General features: G+C 39.1%; 1 protein-coding gene across 11 annotated transcripts in view; it reads right to left on the reverse strand.

Moving 5' to 3' along the window:
- Positions 1-22,878, reverse strand: part of IQSEC1 (IQ motif and Sec7 domain ArfGEF 1) — a 328,329-nt gene that overhangs the window by 93,825 nt on the left and 211,626 nt on the right. Inside the window, exon 1 of one of the 11 annotated variants that reach the window (XM_088134148.1) lies at positions 2,787-3,047. The exons of 9 other annotated variants lie outside the window; for them this stretch is intronic. In XM_088134148.1, coding sequence (XP_087990274.1) covers positions 2,787-2,851 — 65 coding nt within the window. In that variant the 5' untranslated portion in view covers positions 2,852-3,047. Of the gene's footprint in view, positions 1-2,786; positions 3,048-22,878 lie in introns of those variants that run through there. One more of the 11 variants, XM_088134149.1, reaches the window with a different exon arrangement.

A 22,878-nucleotide genomic window follows, 5' to 3' on the forward strand; every position in this document is an offset into this window, starting at 1 on the left:
GTCTTGACTGATACCAAACCCCAAACCCAGATGGGCACATTTTCTGAGAGGGGAACTCCCCCTTCTGGTCCTTTCCAGGTCTTGATTATACATGCCAGGTTAGTGACCTCATCCATGTTTTTTCTTACTCTATCTTTCTTATACAGTACCAATTCAGGCATGCAGAATTAACATAATGCATTTGGAATCAGAGCATTTATTATTTTCATTGGGCCATATCAAAAAAGGCTAAGGTGCAGCTCTGCCAGTGACAAAAGGGGCCACAGTGGTTTTTCCAGTAAAACCAAAATTCAAACATTTACCACCTTGCAGATTTATCTATTTATTTAAACTATTATATGGCTGCCCATTTTGCAAATGCAATTCAAGGAGGCTAATGGTAAGTTAAAAACAAAAGCAATAGTAACTCCAATATTAAAAAACAATTGTAATAACAATTAAATACAATGTGCCTGAGTCCAAAAAAGTCCCCTCCATCTTGTGAACCTAACAAAAAATAATTGGGCTCATGTAACATTGTGGCCTGGTGTTTGAGGGAAAAGACAGGTCCTTAAAACCTTGTGAAAGACTAACAGGGTTGGAACCAGCCAGATCTCGGGGGTGGGGTGGGGTGCTATTCATATAGCAGGTGCTATGACAGAGAAGGCACTTCTTCTAATTCTGCTAGGTGGCACCACCTCATGGAAACAACCTGGAGTATACCCAATGTGTTGGATCTAGAGGGGTGAGCAGAAGCAAAGATAGGCAATCCCACAAATATCACAGAAAATATGATACGTGCAAACTTTCCTCAACTTTGTCTAGTATTAATCTCAAGCCTGAACTTAATTAAACATGCTTAGTTTAACTGAAGTCTCTGGCCTTCAGTATTTGTGTCTGAGTGCAGGATTGTGGTCACTATATGTGAGGTTAAGAGTGTGTTTTAAAAGAACAATTAATACTGGCATTTCTATTTTGAATGAAAAGCAGCCAAACTCTGCCAAGGATAAACAAACAGAAAACACCAATCTTTCCTTTCCCCTGCCCTGGAAGAAAACCTAGTAAGAGAACAGGTAAATCAGTAAATGGGGTGGTTGATCCTCCATACAGCAGCAGTATTTATTATCTGGACATTATCTCCTTTTGCTCCCTGGGTGAAGAATGGCAGCCATCATTTATTCAACCCTTAGAGTGGGAAAAGCTGAGTAACTGTAGGCAATCACTGGCTGGCAAGAAGCAGTCATCCCTTCTCTGAATTGTTTTTTCTTTCACTGGATAACTTGCTTCCAGAGCTAAGTGGGAAGTGTGCAAGCAAGCAAAAGAAGCAGTATATCGTAGGGCAGTGCAGAACTTTGCATTTGATTCTTAAAAGGTGCCCACTTCAAAGTGTGCAGGAACATGAGCACACACCTATCTCCCACTCTTTAATATGTGTGTCTTTTCCTGGGCTCCACAACTGTCCTCTGCAGCTGCTACATAATCTCAGGAAAAGACACGATTGCTTTGAAAAACCACAGACAGGTGCTATGTTCATGTTCCCATACACTCTGAAACATCTTTATGGAACTCAGTCCAAAACACTGCACAGTCCCACTACAGTATGCTTGATCATCTGCTTGATCATTCCTTCTCTCTTTCTGAAAGTGCAGTATATAGTCTTGCTCACAGAAGCAGCAGGCACTTTATCTTATTATTTGCTCACCAGAATTCTCCTTCTGAGTAGCCCAGTACTGAGATTCAAATTCTCTCTACTGTGCCCACTTTTCCTTCAAAATAAACATATAAGCATTAAACAACCTTTTTCCCCCCAAATAGGTGATTAATGTCATAAATAGTAGCTTTTTCTAAAGATCCTATCACAAATTCTAAGTGCTTACGCAGCTGTAAGTCCAACTGGTTTCAACACTTACTGTTTCAAATTGTAGCCTTTGAAGTGAAGAGGTTTGCATTTACGTTCAGAATACTATTTTTAAAAAAAAGAATAATGAAAATGCATAAAGAAAGTACTGAATTAAAGTAAATTGGAGAAGGTGATGATATAACTATAGACGTATAAAATATAAACTGCTGCCCTGTTATATTGAAGTAATAGTATCACTATAGAGTTAAACAACTTTTGCCTCTGTGTTCAAATGACTAAGCTATACATCTTAATCCGTAAGGATAGATGCAAATGCAGTACTGTTGTTTCTGAAAACCAAAGGAGTGTGCTACTGAGTATAAAAGTACCGCAAATGATAGGATATATATAAAAGCTACAGTTCCTTATAGTCAAGACACCTTTACAAAACATTTAAAACTTTGTGACAGTCTGTTCAACATTATATAATATTCAGAATGAATCTTTGCCTAGATATAATGCTGTCTAGAAAAGGCAAGAGGGTACACACTATGCATTCTCTATGTGCTTACACAGTTTCTGTCTATGGGTAGGTTTATGTCAAAAAAGAGCTGTAATTTATAAATTGGTATTTGTGCTATTTCTTATATTTGTTAGAATATATTTCTGCCAAGAATGCTGTAACTCTTACAATTAAAAAAAAAGCAAAAGTCAGTGAGACCAAACACTGTGAAACCCTTTGTGTCACCAGAATAGTATTTAGATGTGCAGCCGATCATTTTCTTAACCACACTCAGTCTCAGCCGCTCCCCCCCCCCCCACTAATCTCACAAAACCAGCGTTCAGAACTAAACAAAGCTGTTCTGAAATCTGAAACTAAGGAAAGGAAAAAAAATCCTTCCCCTCTAGACTGGCTGTTTCGCTTTAGGAAAACCCACGCTGCTTCCAATAGGCGGTAATGGCTTACCAGCTGTCAAGCTCCAGCTCCAGCAATGACTGAGTCCTCTCCGAGTTACAGTGCAAGCACCACATGGCTGGAGAGAAGTAAGCAGGCCCCCTCAAGCTTATAGCATATTTTTCCCCCGGGCTCGCCCACCACCTTCGCGTTGCCCTGAGACTGCAGAAAGAGTAACTAGAGGGCACACACCAAGCGGCGTCCCGCTAGTCTCCAGGGCGAGTGGGAACTGCTGAGCAAGGGGAGGGGGTCCGGAAAGGCACGAGCGCCCGGAGGTCCACCCTTTCCAGCCACAGCGCGCGCTTGTGCACGCGCATGCCCTCACTCAGTTACCCTCTCACATACATCCATTCCGCTAACAGAGCGAGCTGAGAATACAAATGCCAGAGGTTGGGGGGGGGGGTTATCTTATGAAGCAGATGTTGATTTTCAGAGCAAATGCAAAGGAAGAAAGCGGGTGCTAGTGGAGGGACAGAAAAGCGGGCGGTAGTCACCCCAAGAACAGAGCATTGTCGGGATGAAATAAAAAGCGCAAGCTTTCCTTGTCCTCTCTGGGCAGTGCAGGCATGTGACATCGTAGAGGAGGAGAATGCACAAGCAGCGGCAGCCGCCTCCTCCTCCTCCTCCTCCTCCCCCCCACTTTTCTCTCCGCTTCTTTTCACGTGAGGGAAACAGTGGAGGTTCTGGCAGTACTATTAATAGTTGCATTCAGACTGGGAAAAGCAGACCTCTTTGCTATTCAGCAGCTTTGGTGACTCGAAGCGGCTGTTTCCTCCGGTCGGCGGGGAGGCGCGCGCGCACGCACGCACGCACGCACACAACTTCACTTTGGTAGCAACAAATGTTTGTGCTGGCTTGAAGCTGCTTTGAAAAGGAGACCATCCCCCTTCTTTTTCTTCTTCCCCTTTTCTCGAGTTCTCTTTTCAGTATAATTCTTATCTTTCATAAGGACATTTTATGCACATAACTGCCCTCCAAAGTTAATTAGAACTAAAAACTCAAGATAAAAGACTATGAACATTTATTAACCGCAAAATGACTACCTTAAATAAGTGCTACTGGAATAGATTCAAATTGGTTTTAGCAGTTCTAAATCCGCTTATGTAAAAATGAATGAATAAAATGAATGTATCTCGTTTTAAAGATGAGGTAGGTAGGAGCCTTTTTTATGCCGATCCATATAGCTCATGAGCAGCCTTCCCTGATACAGTACTGTACTCTTCAGAAGTGCTGGACTGCAAGTCCCAGAATTCCCCTCATGCATATTTTGACTGAGAAATATGGGAGCTGTAATCCAACACCTCTGGAGGACACTAAGATGCAGCCCAAAGCCATATTAATTTCTTGGAAGATAATTTACAATCAAGATTTGGAATGGATTTCAAATTAATTTGTCCCATACACCTGTTGATGCAGAAAATTTACTATTACAGCATTTGCTTAAAATCTCCTATGAAGGAGATTCCACTACCTTGTCTGTTCACCTATTCCTGGCCAGTAAAGACATACACACTCTCATAAAATGCCTATACTTGAATGCATATCAAATGAAAAAATACCAATTTTCCTGATTGCTCCCTGAAACCTTTTCTTTATCTCCATGGAAACTCTGTATCTGGGGTTTCTGTGGGGCTCAGAGGCATAACATCAATAAATGTTGCAGAAGGCTGGGATGCTAACTTTATTTATTTTCATGAAAAGAGTATTTTTAAAAAAATATAATCAAATGGGTATAGAGTTTGATGAGTGCCAAGAGAGGTGGTGAGCAAGGACCAGGCCTCTAACCTTCATCTTAATATTTATCAATAGTTTTCCTCGTAGCTTGAACCCATTCATTCATAGAAAACACATTTGTTCCAGCATATATTTATCAAACTTTCAAATCCTTTATCCCTTAAAGATGACTGCCTTTTCATCTTTCAGGTTTATCTTTTTCATGGTGTACGTAACTCATTTTTATTTTTTTCCCCCCTTATATGACTTTGACACCTGTATTGTTTTTCCTATCCTCCTATGCACATGTGCCAGTTTCTTGGTAACTTTAATCTATGGTGCCTAAAATTAGACATGGTTAAAGTGGAGGAAAGGAAACAGTGGTATTGTTCTTTCATAAAGATGTTATACAACACTAAGTCCAGAACAGTAGTTCAGTAGCATCCCATGTGTACATCTCTCCAACTTGATGAATCATTAATGAGTATTTTGGGATGTGATGGTCCATCAACAAATATACATCTAACTAAAAGTAGCATCATTAGCCCATATTTTACCAGATATCCAGCAAGAATATGCAGGAAACTTGTTGAAAGCCAAGCTATAATACAAATTTGTAAACTGCTTCTTTGATTGGAAACCACAATCCTGACTCTACTGTAGGATTGGGAGGGATGGCAACAGATGCAGCGTAGAAATACATGTTTGCCTTTTGTTGTCACTTGGCAGAAGAGTTGAGTACCTGTGTCAAATAATACTCACTCATAACTTTAAAAACTTTGGATTCTATTATACCAATAACATTTCATACAACTGCTCAATTTTTTATGGGCAGCTCCCTTTTTTCTTTCATCCTTTCATGTCACTTATTGGCTGCTAGTAGAAGCAGCAATGAACTTGGCAGAAATGTAATACAAAAGATGCCATAAGTAGCTAATGGATACCACAAAAACATGCCACAAAAATAGGCACTGAAAGTTTGATAGTAGGTTACTCCCTCTAAATAATTAACATTATAATATAATGTATTAAGCCTTATTAAATATGCTGATTATTGGTCTTGCCTGTCTATGTCACATATCATGATTCCTGTTCACCACATCCTGGAAAAGTAACTGTTATGCCTGGATGAGAAAAGATGTGATTCTGAGTCATGACAAATATTTACCATGTCAGTTACAAGTCTGCCCATTCCAGTAAGAAACAGATTAACATGCCTTCTAAACAATCAGGCTTGTATCTTTATAAATTCTCAGTGAGGCTCATTCAAAATACTACATCACAATTTTCCACAGTTTGAAATTATTTTGAAAGAAACTAAAATAATCTATATACTTTCATGTTCACTTTGAATATTGCTTTAACTCATTTTAAATTTGTTCAATTAAGTTTTTACTCCTTTTGGCTACTTCTTTTAAAGAGTAGTTATATGAATGTATACATGACCTCTAAAACTAACTTCTCTGACTATCCACTTTTAGGGGGAAGGCTGAATTATATTAACATTAATGAAAAATGTTACTGAAGAATAAACCAAATTATAGAAAGAAAATATTTATTTTCAGCCACCCCTTTAAAAGAGGGGGGGAAGCTACAGATAAAAGGTTGCTCACATAAATTCACCTTAGTCAGCTATCGTGCAAAGGCTGGTAATAAAAAAATTCCTGTCTTCCTCCACACATTTGTTCCAGGCATGTGGCTTTGAAAATATAATTTGACTTAAATGGTAATATTAAAAATAATTATATCAAGTTCCAAGTAATTATTCAGGGCATTGTTACATTCTATGTTCAAAGTAAAGACATCAGGATTTTAAAAATAGAAAAAAAAGTTCTCTACATTTTTTACTCACCATGCTAACATTAAAATGTTAGTACTTTACAGAACAAAAGTATTTTTAGCCTACTATAGGGATAGCAATACACACACACACGCATACACACAATAACACAAGGAAGGATAGTGCTGATCATGAAAGACCCTCGCAAGGGAACAGCACCATCCAACTACCAGCCAATAACCTGCCTCCCCACAACATGGAAAGTCCTATCAGACATCATAGCCACCAAGCTGCAAGTCCATATGGGCCAGTACATAAGCACATCTCAGAAGGGCATTGGGAACAACACCAGAGGCTCAAAACACCAGTTACTCATAGATAGAGCAGTTGCCTGAGGCTCAGGGTCTAGGCAGACCAATCTGAGCACAGCCTGGACTGACTACAGGAAAGCCTATGACTCAATGCCACACACATGGATCTGCGAATGCCTGGCGCTATGCAAAGTCAACAGGACACTAAGGACCTTCCTCAATAACTCAATGGAACTGTGGAAGACAACATTGGAAGTCAACTCAAAGTGGTCCCAGCACTCAGGGCTGTGACTCCTAAGCTGGGAGAGTGGCTCCAACAGATCCCAGGAACAACATCAGAGCTCTCTGTCCAGAAGAGTGCAGTGGTAGGAACAGCTAAGATACTGTGCAGAACCCTCAACCTCCTAGGCCTCTGGTAGAGGACCCAAGATTGAGGAAGACACATACCCCCCATAGGGGTGAGAGGGGAATTTTTACTATATTGCTATCCCTAGAGTATGTTAAATATATATATATATATAATTTATTTATCAAATTTGTCACCGCCTGTCTCATGAAATGACTCTGGGCAGTTTACAAGAAGATAAAAATTCATTAAAATACAACATAAAAACAATCCTAAAAATAAATAGGTCCCAAGAAGATGGAGAATTGGTGGGTAATTCCAGGGAGCATCATCAGGGGGCTAGCCACCCCCAGGTAGAGTCCATATCACCCCATGCACAATGACAGTGCCAGGTCTTTAAACCTTTTTGGAAAGCTGGGAGGGTAGGGGCTCGCCACACCTCTGGGGGGAGAATATTCCAAAGGGTGGGGGCAATGGCAGACAAGGCTCTCTTCCTGGACCCCACCAGCCAACATTCCCTCAGTGACGGGATCCGCAACATGCCCTCTCTGCCTGACTGGGTGGGACGGGTTGATGTAATGGGAATAAGATGGTCCCTCAGGTAACCTGGACCCATGCCATGTAGGGCTTTAAAGGTAATAACCAACACCTTGAATTGGACCTGGAAGCAAACTGACACCCAATGCAGCTCCCGTAGCAAAAGTGTTACATGTGCCATCCTAAGGGCACCTAATATCATCCGCGTGGCTGCATTTTGAACCAGCTGTAGCTTCCGGATACTCTTCAAAGGTAGCCCCATGTAGAGCACATTGCAACAGTCTAACCGAGAGATGACCAGGGCGTGAGTGACTGACCGGAGAGCCTCCTGATCCAAGAAAGGGCATAACTGGTGCACCACCCGAAGGTGAACAAAGGCCCTCCTGGCCACGACTGCCACCTGCTCTTTGAGCAGTAGTCACAAGTCCAGGAGGACCCCCAGATTATTCACCGCATCTGTTTGGGGCAGTGCAACCTTGCCCAAAACCAAAGATAGTAAGTTCTTGGATACAGAAGGGCCTCCAATCCACAGTCACTCCATCTTACCAGGAGCCTGTTGTTCCCCATCTAGACCCCCACATCCCACATTCCGGATACTCTTCAAAGGTAGCCCCATGTAGAGCACATTGCAATAGTCTAACCGAGAGATGACCAGGGCGTGAGTGACTGACCGGAGACCCCCACATCCAAGAAAGGGCGTAACTGGTCCACCACCCGAAGGTGAGCAGAGGCCCTCCTGGCCACGACTGCCACCTGCTCTTTGAGCAGTAGTCACAAGTCCTGGCACTGCGAAAGGGTGGTCACAGAATCACTCAAGTCACCCAGAATGGAGATGTATAACAGTATCATCTGCATATCGATGATACCTCATCCCATGGTGGTGCGTGTACTCACCCAGTAGTTTCATGTAGATGTTAAAAAGGAGCGGAGAGAGCATTTTACCCTGTGGCACCCCACAATGGAGGGGCCGTGGGCTGGATCTCTTGCTCCGAATCAACACCAATTGGGATCGACCTTGGAGGAAGGAAGAGAACCAGTGCAGAATGCCATCTCCCTAAGTGAACCCAAAAGGATACCATGGTCGATGGTATCGAAAGCTGCTGAGAGGTCAAGAAGAGCAAGGATGGATACACTACCTCCATCCTGCTCCCGCCAGAGATCATCCATGAGTGCGACCAATGCTGTTTCCGTTCCAAATCCAGGCCTGAAACCTGACTGGAAGGGGTCCAGATAATCCATTTCCTCCAGGATCCTCTGGAACTGCAACGCCACCACCTTCTCAACCACCTTCCCTAAAAAGGGGAGGTGGGAGACTGGACAAAAATTGTCCAGTATGGTGGGATCCAGTGATGGCTTCTTGAGGAGGGGAAGCACCAGCACCTCTTTAAAGGCCGCTGGAAACACTCCCTCCCTCAAGCATGAATTCACCATTGCCTGGACCCACCCACTTGTCACCTCCCGAGTAGCCTTAACCAGCCAGGAGGGACATGGATCTAGTTGGCAAATGGTGGCATTTGGGTTCGGTTCCCAACCCAATGTTGGGTTCAACAGGATCAAACTGTTCCCAGAAAACAGGGTAAGTCTGTACCCTGTTAAAAAATGTTTGTAGAGACAAGTACTTTCTCAAGGTAAATCAGTGGCTTAGTATGTGTTTTTAGTCCCCTGTCCAGGTATACACAACTGGTTTGATTCACCATTGAACTAAGGCATAAATTATGATTTTCAAACTGTAATGAGTTCACATAACATATGAAGCCAAAACCATACACACTACATATTATGTAGTACCAATGTGTAATGGTTAATGTGTTGGATTAGGATGGGGGAATCTCAAGTTCAAGCCACCCTCAGCTATAGAAATCAATTAAAATTGTTCCCACAATCTATTAGGTCTCTCAGCTGTTATATTTCCAAAGTAGAGAAAACAGCTGTTTCATGGAAAGAGATTTCTATTAAAGATTTCTATTATTATTTGTATTTCTATTAAATATGGAGAAAAGTTTGTCTACCCTTTGCTATGAACCGCTGTGTCTATTGCTTGTGAATATGTTTGCTAAGTTTTGTCATTTTTAATCAAGAGATCTGACATAGATCTCCCTATTTGTCCTTTAAATATAGTGCTTGTTCTGTAAATGCTTTCGTTCATGATACAAGTCAACCTCAGGCAAGAACTTCATAGGCTTATTGGGAGAATAGTTAAGAATAATTTAGAGTCTTCTGAAGCTTATGTCTCTATGTTTTGATATACAGCACAAGGAGTTCCACTTTGGGACTGAATGCCAGATCTGAACTTAAGCATGTGATGTGATTGTTATATTAGGTTGGGATGCTACCACTCTATGCTTTCAGTAATTCAAATAATTACTAAAGCAAAACAGAAACAGGAAAGTAGGTTTGCTTGCTGATATATACAGTGAATGTGATTCACTTGAATTATAATATGGTTATTTTTCCTGAAAATCACACTACACTGAATGTTGTGGCAAGGCTCCAAAGAACTACAGTGGGGCAAAAAAGTATTTAGTCAGCCACCAATTGTGCAAGTTCTCCCACTTAAAAAGATGAGAGAGGCCTGTAATTTTCATCATAGGTATACCTCAACTATGAGAGACAAAATGGGGAAAAAAATCCAGAAAATCACATTGTCTGATTTTTAAAGAATTTATTTGCAAATCATGGTGGAAAATAAGTATTTGGTTACCTACAAACAAGCAAGATGTCTGGCTCTCACAGACCTGTAACTACTTCTTTAAGAGGCTCCTCTGTCCTCCACTCGTTGCCTGTAGTAATGGCACCTGTTTGACCTTGTTATCAGTATAAAAGACACCTGTCCACAACCTCAAACAGTCACATTCCAAACTCCACTATGGTCAAGACCAAAGAGTTGTTGAAGGACACCAGAAACAAAATTGTAGACCTGCACCAGGCTGGGAAGACTGAATCTGCAATAGGCAAGCATCTTGGTGTGAAGAAATCAACTGTGGGAGCAATAATTAGAAAATGGAAGACATACAAGACCACTGATAATCTCCCTTGATCTGGGGTTCCATGCAAGATCTCACCCCATGGGGTCAAAATGATCACAAGAATGGTGAGCAAAAATCCCAGAACCACACGGGGGGACCTAGTGAATGACCTGCAGAGAGCTGGGACCAAAGTAACAAAGGCTACCATCAGTAACACACTACGCTGCCAGGGACTCAAATCCTGCAGTGCCAGATGTGTTCCCCTGCTTAAGCCAGTACATGTCTGGGCCCATCTGAAGTTTGCTAGAGAGCATTTGGATGATCCAGAAGAGGATTAGGAGAATGTCATATGGTCAGATGAAACCAAAGTAGAATGTTTTGGTCTAAACTCAACTCGTGTTTGGAGGAGAGAGAATGCTGAATTGCATCCAAAGAACACCATACCTACTGTGAAGGATGGGAGTGGAAACATCATGCTTTGGGGCTGTTTTTCTGCAAAGGGACCAGGATGACTGATCCGTGTAAAGGAAAGAATGAATGGGGCCATGTATCGTGAGATTTTGAGTGAACACCTCCTTCCATCAGCAAGGGCATTGAAGATGAAACGTGGCTGGGTCTTTCAGCATGACAATGATCCCAAACACCCCCCCCGGGCAATGAAGGAGTGGCTTCGTAAGAAGTATTTCAAGGTCCTGGAGTGGCCTAGCCAGTCTCCAGATCTCAACCCATGGAAAACCTTTGGAGGGGTTGAAAGTCCGTGTTGCCCAGCGACAGCCCCAAAACATCACTGCTCTAGAGGAGATCTGCATGGAGGAATGGGCCAAAATACCAGCAACAGTGTGTGAAAACCTTGTGAAGACTTACAAAAAACGTTTGACCTCTGTCATTGCCAACAAAGGATACTGTATATAACAAAGTATTGAGATGAACTTTTGATATTGACCAAATACTTATTTTCCACCATGATTTGCAAATAAATTCTTTAAAAATCAGACAATGTGATTTTCTGGATTTTTTTCCCCATTTTGTCTCTCATAGTTGAGGTATACCTATGATGAAAATTACAGGCCTCTCTCATCTTTTTAAGTGGGAGAACTTGCACAATTGGTGGCTGACTAAATACTTTTTTGCCCCACTGTACATTTGATCTCCCACAGAGCTTCTACATAGATAAGGGAAATGTGATTCCCTTCCCTTTGACTTTCATATTATATGATAAATGAACTAGTATATGATACAACTGCAGCTGCTTTTCAAAGACAAAAAAATCCCCCAAACTTGGATTATTTAACTACCTGTATTTTTTAAAAGTACATCTTTCTATGTTTAAATCTAGATAGCAGCTTTATAAACAAACATTTTTCAGCATAGAGCCATGGCTTTTGTTTGTGTGCTGCTGGAATGTGGCTGGGGCCAAATGCTTTATTTGTGGCTTAAGGCACTCATTCTACTATGGGAAAAACTGGCCTTATTATTATTATACTGATTTTTGTTATCAAGTGATACAGTGGTTACCTTAGACCTCTGAAAGGAGTAACACTTCCATTTTTGACCTATAACTGAAAAAATTGTTCCAATTATTTCATCTTTGGCTATTCCAGGAAGGCTGCAAATAGGATGCTGGGGACTATATATGGGCAATGTTCTAGTACTGCACTGCACATAACCCAGATTTTAAAGAGTAAAATGTTCCATAGGTTTCTGCTATGTGGATCAGATTCATTCAGAATATATTTGCAGATAGCTATTTTTGTAACATGTGTGCCAAAGACAGTAAGTGTGTTTAATCATATGCAGACTTTAATGCAATAATCATTATATACGCACACACACAAACACACACATGCATATATACGTATATACATACATACACATGCACAGGCACCTATATTCATTCATTCATTCATTCGTAGGATTTTATAAGAGTTGAGTACCAAGAATTTTCTAAAGGAAAGCTGTATTATATGTAGCAAAAACAACCCACGTATACTAGACTGGATTAAAAACACTTATATGCATAATTGGGCAGGCTGGCAGAAGTGGACCTCTGCCCTCTTTTGATAGCTACCACATCCTCCCCAACGTTCATATACAAACTAACATTAAAAAAAAAAAAAGACAGAGAAGAGGTAAAATAATATGTATATGTACATTTAAAATTTCTTCAATCTTTTTTTTTTCCCCTGTGACCTCAAAATACCCAGAAACAATCAAAGCTGTGTTTTGTTAAATCTCACTTGGGCATCTGATAACTAAGCCACCCAACAATTTCAAGCAGTGTAACAAAACTATAATCTACATAGTTTGATTATGGATGTCACAATCAATAATGCTTTAATGAAAATATATTCATTCAGATTTGCTATTCCATGAAAATTACCATATTTGGTACAATCTAGACAAAGTTAAATCCATAAAAAAATTCATTGATTTCAAGGGCTTAATATGCTAAAGATTGAATATATAGATTTAAACTAGCACAGCACACAAAGCTTGTCAGATTTTAAATAATTTATTTGATTACTATTAGCAAAGTAAGATCAATATAATAATGTTAAAAATATTTCAAAATTATGTTACAATGCCTAGGGAAACTAAAAGGAAATTGTCCTTTTTGAGGAAGGGCAATTGATAATCACAGCACCACAGCTAAAGAAATCCTTTGGTAGCCATCCATCATATTAGTAAAAATGGAACCAACACTTTATTATGATTATGATACTGACAATGACTGGGAAGTGAAAGAGTGCATTGTCCTTTTCCCAGAATAAATTATCCCACAAGAAGTCCAAGACAATTCATATTCCAAAATGAACTCTAAATCTTAATAATCTAAAATGAAATTCTTTTTAATCCAAGAGTGGCTGGAACTGACCACTTTTAGCGAAAATCCTAAATACCTCAGCAACAGACTGTCCAGTGTCCATGAGTCTATTCTGGTGCAGAATGTTTCAATTCCCTCATCTAAGTCGTAAGAAAGCAGTTCATGCCAACTTCTTAAAATGTAATTGAACCTTCAATAAGGACCACATTCCAGATAAACTACGAGCAAGCTGACAGACCTTCTGACTGAGATAGAGAACGGAAAAGGGAAAATACTATCTAGGCGTTCAGCCATTAAATGGCTTAACATTAAATAAATGTGTCAAACCCTCAGTGACGTATTTCTTTGATTCTCGTAGGAGCATCTTCATGTTACCATTCACAGAGATTCTGAGGCGTATACCTTAATAGCTCATATAGCGAAACAGAGACTTTTTTTTTTAAAGAGGAGCAATAAACAAATCAAAATTAGCCTATGTTTATCATGTCACATCCCTTCCTGTATCACAACTGTCAGCAATCTGAAGGTTTTCTAATTCCTGAAAGGATATTGTCCATTTTCCCTTGCAGACCTTGTTGCATGGAATTTTCTTCTCAACATGAGCACCTCTCTTATTTAAGTTTTTTCAAAATTCAATTGTTCCCGGGAAGCCTCTAGATCATTTCCTTAATCCCTATATTATAAGTAAGGAAATTTGTGTAATGTAAGCAGTCACATATTCTGTCTCTGCTTACTCACATAATGCTACAATTGGTGCATCCTTCTTTCCCTCAGCTTATTCACAATGCAGCAAGTAAACTGAACTAGAACTAGGTGCTAATAATTTAGTAATCCACTCTTGAGTCTTCCTGGTTATTGTGTACTCCATGTGCCATCTGCCAAAGCTGTAATGAGCCCAGGAAAAATACAATCAACCATTGACAGCCACCCTTCCAGTCAGAAGTGAACATTCAGTCAAGCACTGGGCTGTTCTGGCAGGCAATGGTGATCTGCTAGTGTCACTGTCTTCCTCTCTATCTGCAGAATTGAAATTAAAAAAGAAGCCGGGGCTGGTATCTTGAAGTCCTCATCTGCTCATTGCATTACACATAACTGTTATTCTCAGTGCTATCTCTTGTTAAGTTTATATTTGAGCTCCCCCAATTGAGTATGAAACAGCACCTTTTCTATTCATCCCCCATAGGAAATAAATGAAGAGTACCTTCTTTTGAAGTAATATAATTAAGTAAAAAAACAGACAAAGAGTAAATTAATTATCTCAGTCAAATTAACCCATCAGCCAAAATAAGATTAATTTACTGTAACTATAACAACCTTAATGCTATTCCAAACAGTGCCTTTTTATGTTGCTCATGGAATCATTAATAACCCGAGGCCATAGTAATATAAATTAATTTTTTAAAGTGTCATTTCTATTATTTTTTGTAATATCTTTCCTAAATTGTATTGAAAATATAAATGTCTATTTTAACATGTTAGGAATATGCCAGTTCAAATATGTTCAACTCTTTAGCTTGAATTATTCCTAGCCAGGAATAATAATTACTGTTGATCTAGATGACATGTAATACAAACTATGTGCTTGTAATTACAAATTGCATTTATTGCACTCTAGGGGACTGATAAACATTGATATCTTGCCTATTAACTCATGAAATTACAATGATTTATTTGAAGTGCTGAAAAATCCAAAATCTAATTATGTGCCTCAGTATATGAGTCCTCATACACTTCTAGAAGAAAACTACATGTTTTTGCTTTTCTGAAATGTGTACTGTCTGTAATTTTAAGTTTGTTTGGAAGAACAATCCTACTTTTATTTAAAGTAGTTCCATGCAGACATGTTTAGAACAAGGATAGGTTATTTTTAGCATGTATGTAAATGCAATTCATTTTTTTTCAAGAAAGTTCCAAGTTGAGACACCATCAAGTTTAAGCTTTTAACAGGTGCCACCAAATTAAAAGCTAAAATACTGAAATTTAGCTCCAGAACAATATTGTAAACAGAAATGTAACTGAGAAATTTCATGAGACATGTTTAATGATACACAGCAGATGAAGAAAATAATATGGCTGTAATTCTACATATCATTTATGTATAAAATGAGTAAGTTTCTTCAGTTACAAGTGATCATTCTGCAGATCAAGAATAGCTTTTGTGAAATGCTATATTGTATAATATTTTAGAATCATAATGCCCTTAGAAGTGGTCATATGTTTGACACCTAACTATTACTGTATGGGGAATTATTATTTTGCAAAAATATGAAACTATATTTTTTATGTATTATGGCTTTTATGTATATTATTCAATTTGGAAATGTCCATATACTCAATTTAAATTGGGGAGACATTTGCATTAAAAATTGTCATTTTTCATACTTCAATAACAACCTAACCACCAGTGTATCAGCAGCTCTGTAACTCTGTAACTCAGAGAGGACTCAGTCATTGCTCTGAAAAAGAAAATCTAATGCAAGAGATTATTAGAAAAGGGATTGAAATAGAACTGCCAATATTGTAATGACCCTTATACAAATCTATGGCATGTTCACTAGAATATTGTGTACACTTCTGGTTATCATATTTGAAAACAGATATAATAGAACTAGGAACAATGGAGAAGAGGCAGCCAAAATGATTGGGGGATCAAATACAGTATCTTCCTTATAAGAAAAAGCTAGAAGGTTTGAAACTCTTTCTTTTATATCTTTATGCCTCTGGAGTAACCTGATTAGCTGGAACATAGTCATTTGGTTAATATTTTAATAAAGAAACTCTGACCATAAGTAAGTAAAACCATAGTTCCTATCTGCTAATAACAATAGGATAGTTGAATGGATAGATGGGATAATTCTAATCAATTGCATTGAATATAATCCAATTTTGGTTTGATAAATTATCCTAAAAGCTTTTTGTAAGGCAATGAGATATTTCACATAATAATTTCACTAACTGTACCTAAAATTACTTGCTTCACTGCTTTTGCTTAAACACATCTTTGGAATTACATCAATGCTTTGGAAAATAACATAAAGATAATAGAAATGGAAATGGAAATTGTGTGACTTTTATGATTGCACAGAAATTGATGGCACCCATCTACATCAATTATACAAAAGTCTCTGTGTGTATTTGATCAAGAACAAACATCACACACAAATGCACATACACACGCATACACTTAGTTTTGTTCAGTGCTAAGATGATGCATTTTGTGTTTTTTCTTTATTTATAACATTATGTACAGAATACATTTCATACTTACATTATATCTACTTTTCTGGTAGATCTTTCCTCCATTGGAGGAATTCTATTAACAGTACTAGCACTTACGGATTAATTCTATTAACACTACTAGCACTTACGGATAGCTGTTCTAAATTTGTCACAAGACCAATATATATATATATATATATATAAATAACTTCATTTGAAAGAATTCAGTTATTTTAATTCAAAATAATTGATTGAATATAAGGAGGATTAACTAGAAAAAACACCATTCTATACAACTCTTTTCACTTTCAAATGTCATAGTAATAAAGTTTATAATCACATTCTATTAATTATACAGAAATTACTAAATTGACAGTGCTAAGACTGATTTTCCTGAACATACTAATTATTTCATGTCCACTGCAAATCCAAAATAAAGAAGTCAGACAAACATTATATTAATTAGAAAGACAGTATTTGGAGTGATAAGTAAAACTATTTGTTTACAGAAAGAGAGTTTTCTTTCAATCCCACCAGAATGGGCAAATCAAAAGTATACAATATTCCTGTTAGCAACAATCCAGAAAAATCTATTTTTTATATTCTTCTAAAGACCATATACTGTTGAAAAATCGCTGTTACATGATTATACAGTTATATTTATTCAGATGGATGCACACCTGAGAACTCTCAAGGTTGCTCTATAGAAAGAGTAGCACCAGATCATTTTTCTATTCATTTGAAGTATGAATACTATTTGTTATTATCCTGCAAGGTTACAGTAAATGGAGGCTAATTAAATAGGTGCAAGTGAAATTACTGTTATTCTTGATAATATATCTTGTACTCACTGTATACCTATTATCATTATTGACTTCTATTTTAATACATTATATAGCTAGTTATAGCTTCAAAAAGACCTGATTTGCCATATTTAAAGAATTTGAAGACTTTTGGGGGACTGATATAAGCTGTCGGTTCCCCCTGCAATTAGTCTCTGTTTAAATGATTTTGGTATGCTATTCTTCAGCACGGTGTGATTTGAATTATATTATTAATAATATCCTATTATTGTTGTATCTTGTTATTTTAACCTGTTTACTGAATGAGTGTATACTGCTTAAAGTTGATTGTGACTGAAACAGCATGTAAGACTGAATAATAAAATGAATGACATTTATAAATATGACAGTTCTGCTTTTTTTAATGCCATTAACTTCATTCTCAACACTAAATTAATCCCTTTATAGATTTTTAATTTCATCATGTATTGAGATAAATAAAGTAAGACCTGACCATTTACTTCCTGGCAAATACCATGAAAATCTGATCCTAGGATCTTAAAACAGATGTAAAAGAGCAAGCCTCATTATATCAGTACTGAGCTGTGCTGAATTGGTAGCCAAAGCTGTAATTATACATTATTTTTAAAAGCATTTCCAGTTATATTTAACCAAAGTTTAATCTGCTCTTGTTTTTAATATCAACACTTTATTGATTTTGGTGGACTTTTAAACTTCAAATGTAGTTTTATAATTTTACTGTACTGTTATGTATATATTTTGCAACCATAATCATTTATCAAAACTGTTAGATCAAAGCAGGATAATACCCAATTTAAATCTATGGTGTATCCATAGTGTTTTGCTGGACAAATTTCCTTTTCAAATTTGCTAAGAAATGGCTGTAATGACTTGCCAAATCTCCTACCTAGGATTCCCATTTACTTGGGAAGAGGTAGCAAGAAAAAAGGCTTCCTAGTGATGCAGTTGGAACAGAAATAAAAACTGGAGAATGAAAATTATCCCCTAACAAGAGTACCTTTTGTTCCTTAGGAACATTTTGACATGTTCTCTGATCCTTCACTGTCCTTTACAATATTACCCTTCACAAGATGCCAGATAAGGTTTGTTGCGGCTGTCCAGCTTTATGGAGCCAGAAAACAGCAGCCAGCACTACCTGAGGTAGGTTACCCATATAATGCTTTGCAATGGCTGAACTCCTCTGCTTCAAATGCTTCTTTACAACCCCATCAGCCAACTGACTTGTTAGTCTTCCTAATCAGCAGATATGCACAAATTAAAAGAAACATTTCCAAAGAATAAAAAATGCCTCACTAGGAACATTGGGATAAACACTAGGAGAAACAAGCTGATTTTGTCTCCTAGCATTTGTAGGAAGAAAGCCAGGTTAGTCTGCAGCATCCTAAAATCAGAAGGAATCTGGTAGCATAACCATTTGCTGAATACATGTTAACAGAGTGTGTATGTATGTGCATGTGCGTGTCTACAGATGCATTCTGGGAGACAATTTTTTTTTTTCCCTGTCAGTGTAATACTGGAACTCTGTAAACATTCATCTCTCCCTTAATATATTTTTAGAGATTACTAAAGTGATTTATGTTGAGGTTTCCACTTTTCCAATATCTCCTCATTTGCTCCCATATGTACTTTCATCCATCTCCTCTTTTGTTAGTACATCAAATTTTTTAATCCATGAGCAACAACAGAATAGTGAAGTTCTATTAATTTTTCATGACATCTCACAAAAAAATACAAAATTTAAAATACTGCTTGACAATCATTTAAATTTTAGCTTTTGTAAGTCTTTATCCTTATATAAAAAAAAGTTTTGATCTTTGTCTCTGACTGAAATCTAATTTTCAAAGGAAATTGTAGTAAATATATATAACTTGTCCAAATGAAATAACATGCTTCTGTCCTTCTATGATTGTATTTGATTTGCTTGCTTTGAAGGAAACTATAAGGCTAATAATAAATACCAAATACCCTTAGCCTAGGCATGCTTGAAATGCCTGCCACCTTTTGTTTAAATTGTGAACTGCACTAGCTGAAGAACAAATAATTAAAATATATACGGTGATCAGTTCAAATTCAGTCACAGATTAACATCTCCAATCAGGTTTTATGCTATGTTTACCAAGTCAAAAACTGAAAGGTAGCACCACCTTTCTATTCTGCATATTTATTACATGTCATTTAATGATGGGCCTTTACATCAGACAAATACATGGAGGAGAGATTTTATTTATATCCCACTTTTTGTACAGAAGCTCATGGTGGCATACATCTTGCATCCTCCTCCTATTTTACAACAAGAAGGGCTGAGAGGGAGTGTTTGGCCTAAAATCACCCAGTGAGCTTCTGTGGTTGAGAGCGGACTAAAACCTGAGTCTCCTCACTCTTAGTTCACCACTTTAATCACCACATCAAAATGGCTATATAGGGTTACTGGTTGCTAATAGCCTTGATATCTATACACTACCTCTTGAATCACAGAAAGTATATTTTAAATACTGGGGAGTTTCTGCCTCCTGCCTATATTTATCAGCTTCCTGAATTACTACCAGGATTGGTAATTGTATCACATCATTCTAGCACAGGGGTTGGGAACCTATGGCTCGCGAGCCAAATGTGGCTCTTTTGATGGCTGCATCTGACTCACTGCCAAATCTTTAATAAAAAAAATAACAGGGTAAGGCTTAGAACACGTCTTCTATCCGCCGAGCGCAGGCCACGCCCTCCTCCGCATCGCATCCAGCATCCTTGGGACTCACCCTACCTTGCCCCACAGCCGAACGGGCCTGGAGCCACATCGTCCTCCACAGGCAGCCGCAAATCGAGGCCCCAGCTTCGGCTTAGCTCCTGTCGGTGGCCCACGCGAATGTGATCCGGGTGCACCGCTTTGCATCCTGCTTCCGCTGCCCCTGCTCTGTTGGGTGAGTCCTCATCTTGGGCTGGCCCCTCGTTTGTGGCCCCAACGAGGTACATGACATATTTCAGGCACGGTGCCACTTTCCACCAGTGGCCGAAAATCGAGCCCCCGGCTTGGGCCTAACCTCCTTGACGGCCTGTAAGGGTCCATCCCACCAGCTACACCCGCAATTGGCTACCCTGCCTTCATTACCTCTGCCCTGCCCCACGGACCACTACCTGGGGTGGTATCCTCCTCACCTCAGTCAGCTAGCTAATTGCAGAAACCCTTTTATTGAAGAAGATGCCTAAAAGAAAAAAAGATGAGGAGTATTTTCAGCAGGAATGGACAGAGGAATTCGCCTTTGTGGAGAGAGCAGGTTCTGCAGTGTGTCTAATATGCAATGATAAAATTGCATCGATGAAACGGTCAAATATAAAGCGGCACTTCGACACACGCCATACTACATTTGCATCGAAATATCCTGCGGGGGACAGCAGGAAGAAAGCATGTCAAGAGCTACTGTGCAGAGTGCAAGCTAGTCAGCAGCAACTCCGTGTTTGGACCCAACAAGGTGAGTGGAATTCGGCTAGCTTTGCTGGCGCTTTAGCAATTGTGAGAAACGGAAAGCCATTCACAGATGGAGAGTATGCCAAAACATTCATGCTTGATGTTGCCAATGAACTTTTTGACGACTTTCGGATAAAGACAAGATAATCAAACGAATAAAAGACATGCCTCTGTTGGCAAGAACTGTTCACGATCGTACCATCATGATGGCAAATCAAATTGAGGCAACACAAGTGAAGGGCATGGTGGGGAAAAACAGAGGATTCGTAGCGCTTCTTCGTGAACATGAAAAGAGACCCATCCTAAGTTTTCACTGCATCCTACATCAGGAGGCGCTTTGTGCTCAGATGTGTGGCGAGCAGCTTGGTGAGGTGATGTCGCTGGTCATTCAGGTGGTCAACTTTATTGTTGCCCGAGCTTTAAATGATCACCAGTTTAAAACACTGCTGGATGAAGGTGGGAATAATTATCCTGGTCTGCTTCTGCACAGCAATGTGCATTGGTTGTCAAGAGGGAAGGTGCTCAGCCGTTTCGCGGCTTGTCTGAGCGAAATCCGGACTTTTCTTGAAATGAAAAACATCGAGCATCTTGAGTTAGCTAACACTGAGTGGCTCCTGAAGTTCTACTATCTCGTGGACATGACTGAACATCTGAACCAGCTCAATGTGAAAATGCAAGGCGTTGGAAATACAATCTTATCCCTTCAACAAGCAGTGTTTGCATTTGAAAACAAGCTAGAAGTCTTCATCGCCGACATTGAAACAGGTCGTTTACTACACTTTGAAAAACTGGGAGAGTTTAAAGATGCATGCACAGCAAGTGACCCTGCTCAACATCTTGATCTTCAGCAGCTAGCGGGCTTCACATCTAATCTCCTGCAGTCATTCAAAGCGCGCTTTGGAGAATTTCGTGAGTGCACTCGTCTTTTTAAGTTCATCACCCATCCACACGAGTGTGCAGTGGACAGCGCCGACCTGAGTTACATCCCCAGTGTCTCCGTCAGAGATTTTGAGCTACAAGCTGATGACCCTCAGACATGTGGGTGAATAAGTTCAAGTCACTGAATGAAGATTTGGAAAGACTTGCATGACAGCAAGCAGAGTTGGCGAGCAAACACAAGTGGGGAGAAATGAAAAAACTTCAACCCGCGGACCAGCTGATTGTCAAAACTTGGAACGTGCTTCCCGTCACATACCACACACTGCATCGTGTGAGTATTGCTGTACTGACAATGTTTGGCTCTACGTATGCATGTGAGCAGTCTTTCTCACATCTAAAGAACATTAAGATCAACCTACGATCACGTTTAACGGATGGAAGTCTCAATGCCTGCATGAAGCTTAACCTCACCACGAATCAACCAGACTACAAAGCCATCAGCAAAACCATGCAGCACCAGAAGTCGCATTAATGATAAGAAGTACTTTATTCATCATTGGTTAGCAACAGCATAACAACGTTATTAAAAAGAATTCAGAGACTTATTGTACTTTAAAAGTGTTGGTCTTACATAAAATGCACACATTTACTTGTATTTAGTTTTAAACATATTGTATGGCTCTCACGGAATTACATTTTAAAATATGTGGCGTTCATGGCTCTCTCAGACAAAAAGGTTCCCGACCCCTGTTCTAGCATGAGTGAGGAAAATAATGAATTGGGTAACCTAGCATATTGTACAAAATATGAGATTTCAGACAGGAGCAGTTCTCTCTGTGCCCAGGGTGAAGTGACCCTTCTGTGGGTATTACCTTCACCCTGGGCACAGAGAGAACTGCTCCTGTCTGTGCTCCTGCACTCTGAAGATGCCGGTCACAGGTGCTGGCGAAACGTTAGGAAACAAGACTTCAAGACCACGGCCACACAGCCCGGAAGACCCACACCAGCCAACATATAACTATACTTCTCATACAGAGAAATTCTGCCCATTCCCTTTCTGAGCATGCAGATCTGTTCTAGAATATTCCCCAATCCTTTCCAACAACAGACACCATTTTGCAAGGAAAATTATGTTACAGCTGCTGTTTTTCCCAATTTATATTTTGTACTGTACTTATGATTGGTGTGAAGTAGGTTATTATTAGGCAAGCACCTCTGATTACAGTATTATCCTATGGAAATCTA

This window comes from Python bivittatus, unplaced genomic scaffold (genome assembly GCF_059951505.1).
Source record: "Python bivittatus isolate LINGU-HERP-01145 unplaced genomic scaffold, Pbiv_v1 ctg000080_np1212, whole genome shotgun sequence".
Taxonomy (NCBI): domain Eukaryota; kingdom Metazoa; phylum Chordata; class Lepidosauria; order Squamata; family Pythonidae; genus Python; species Python bivittatus.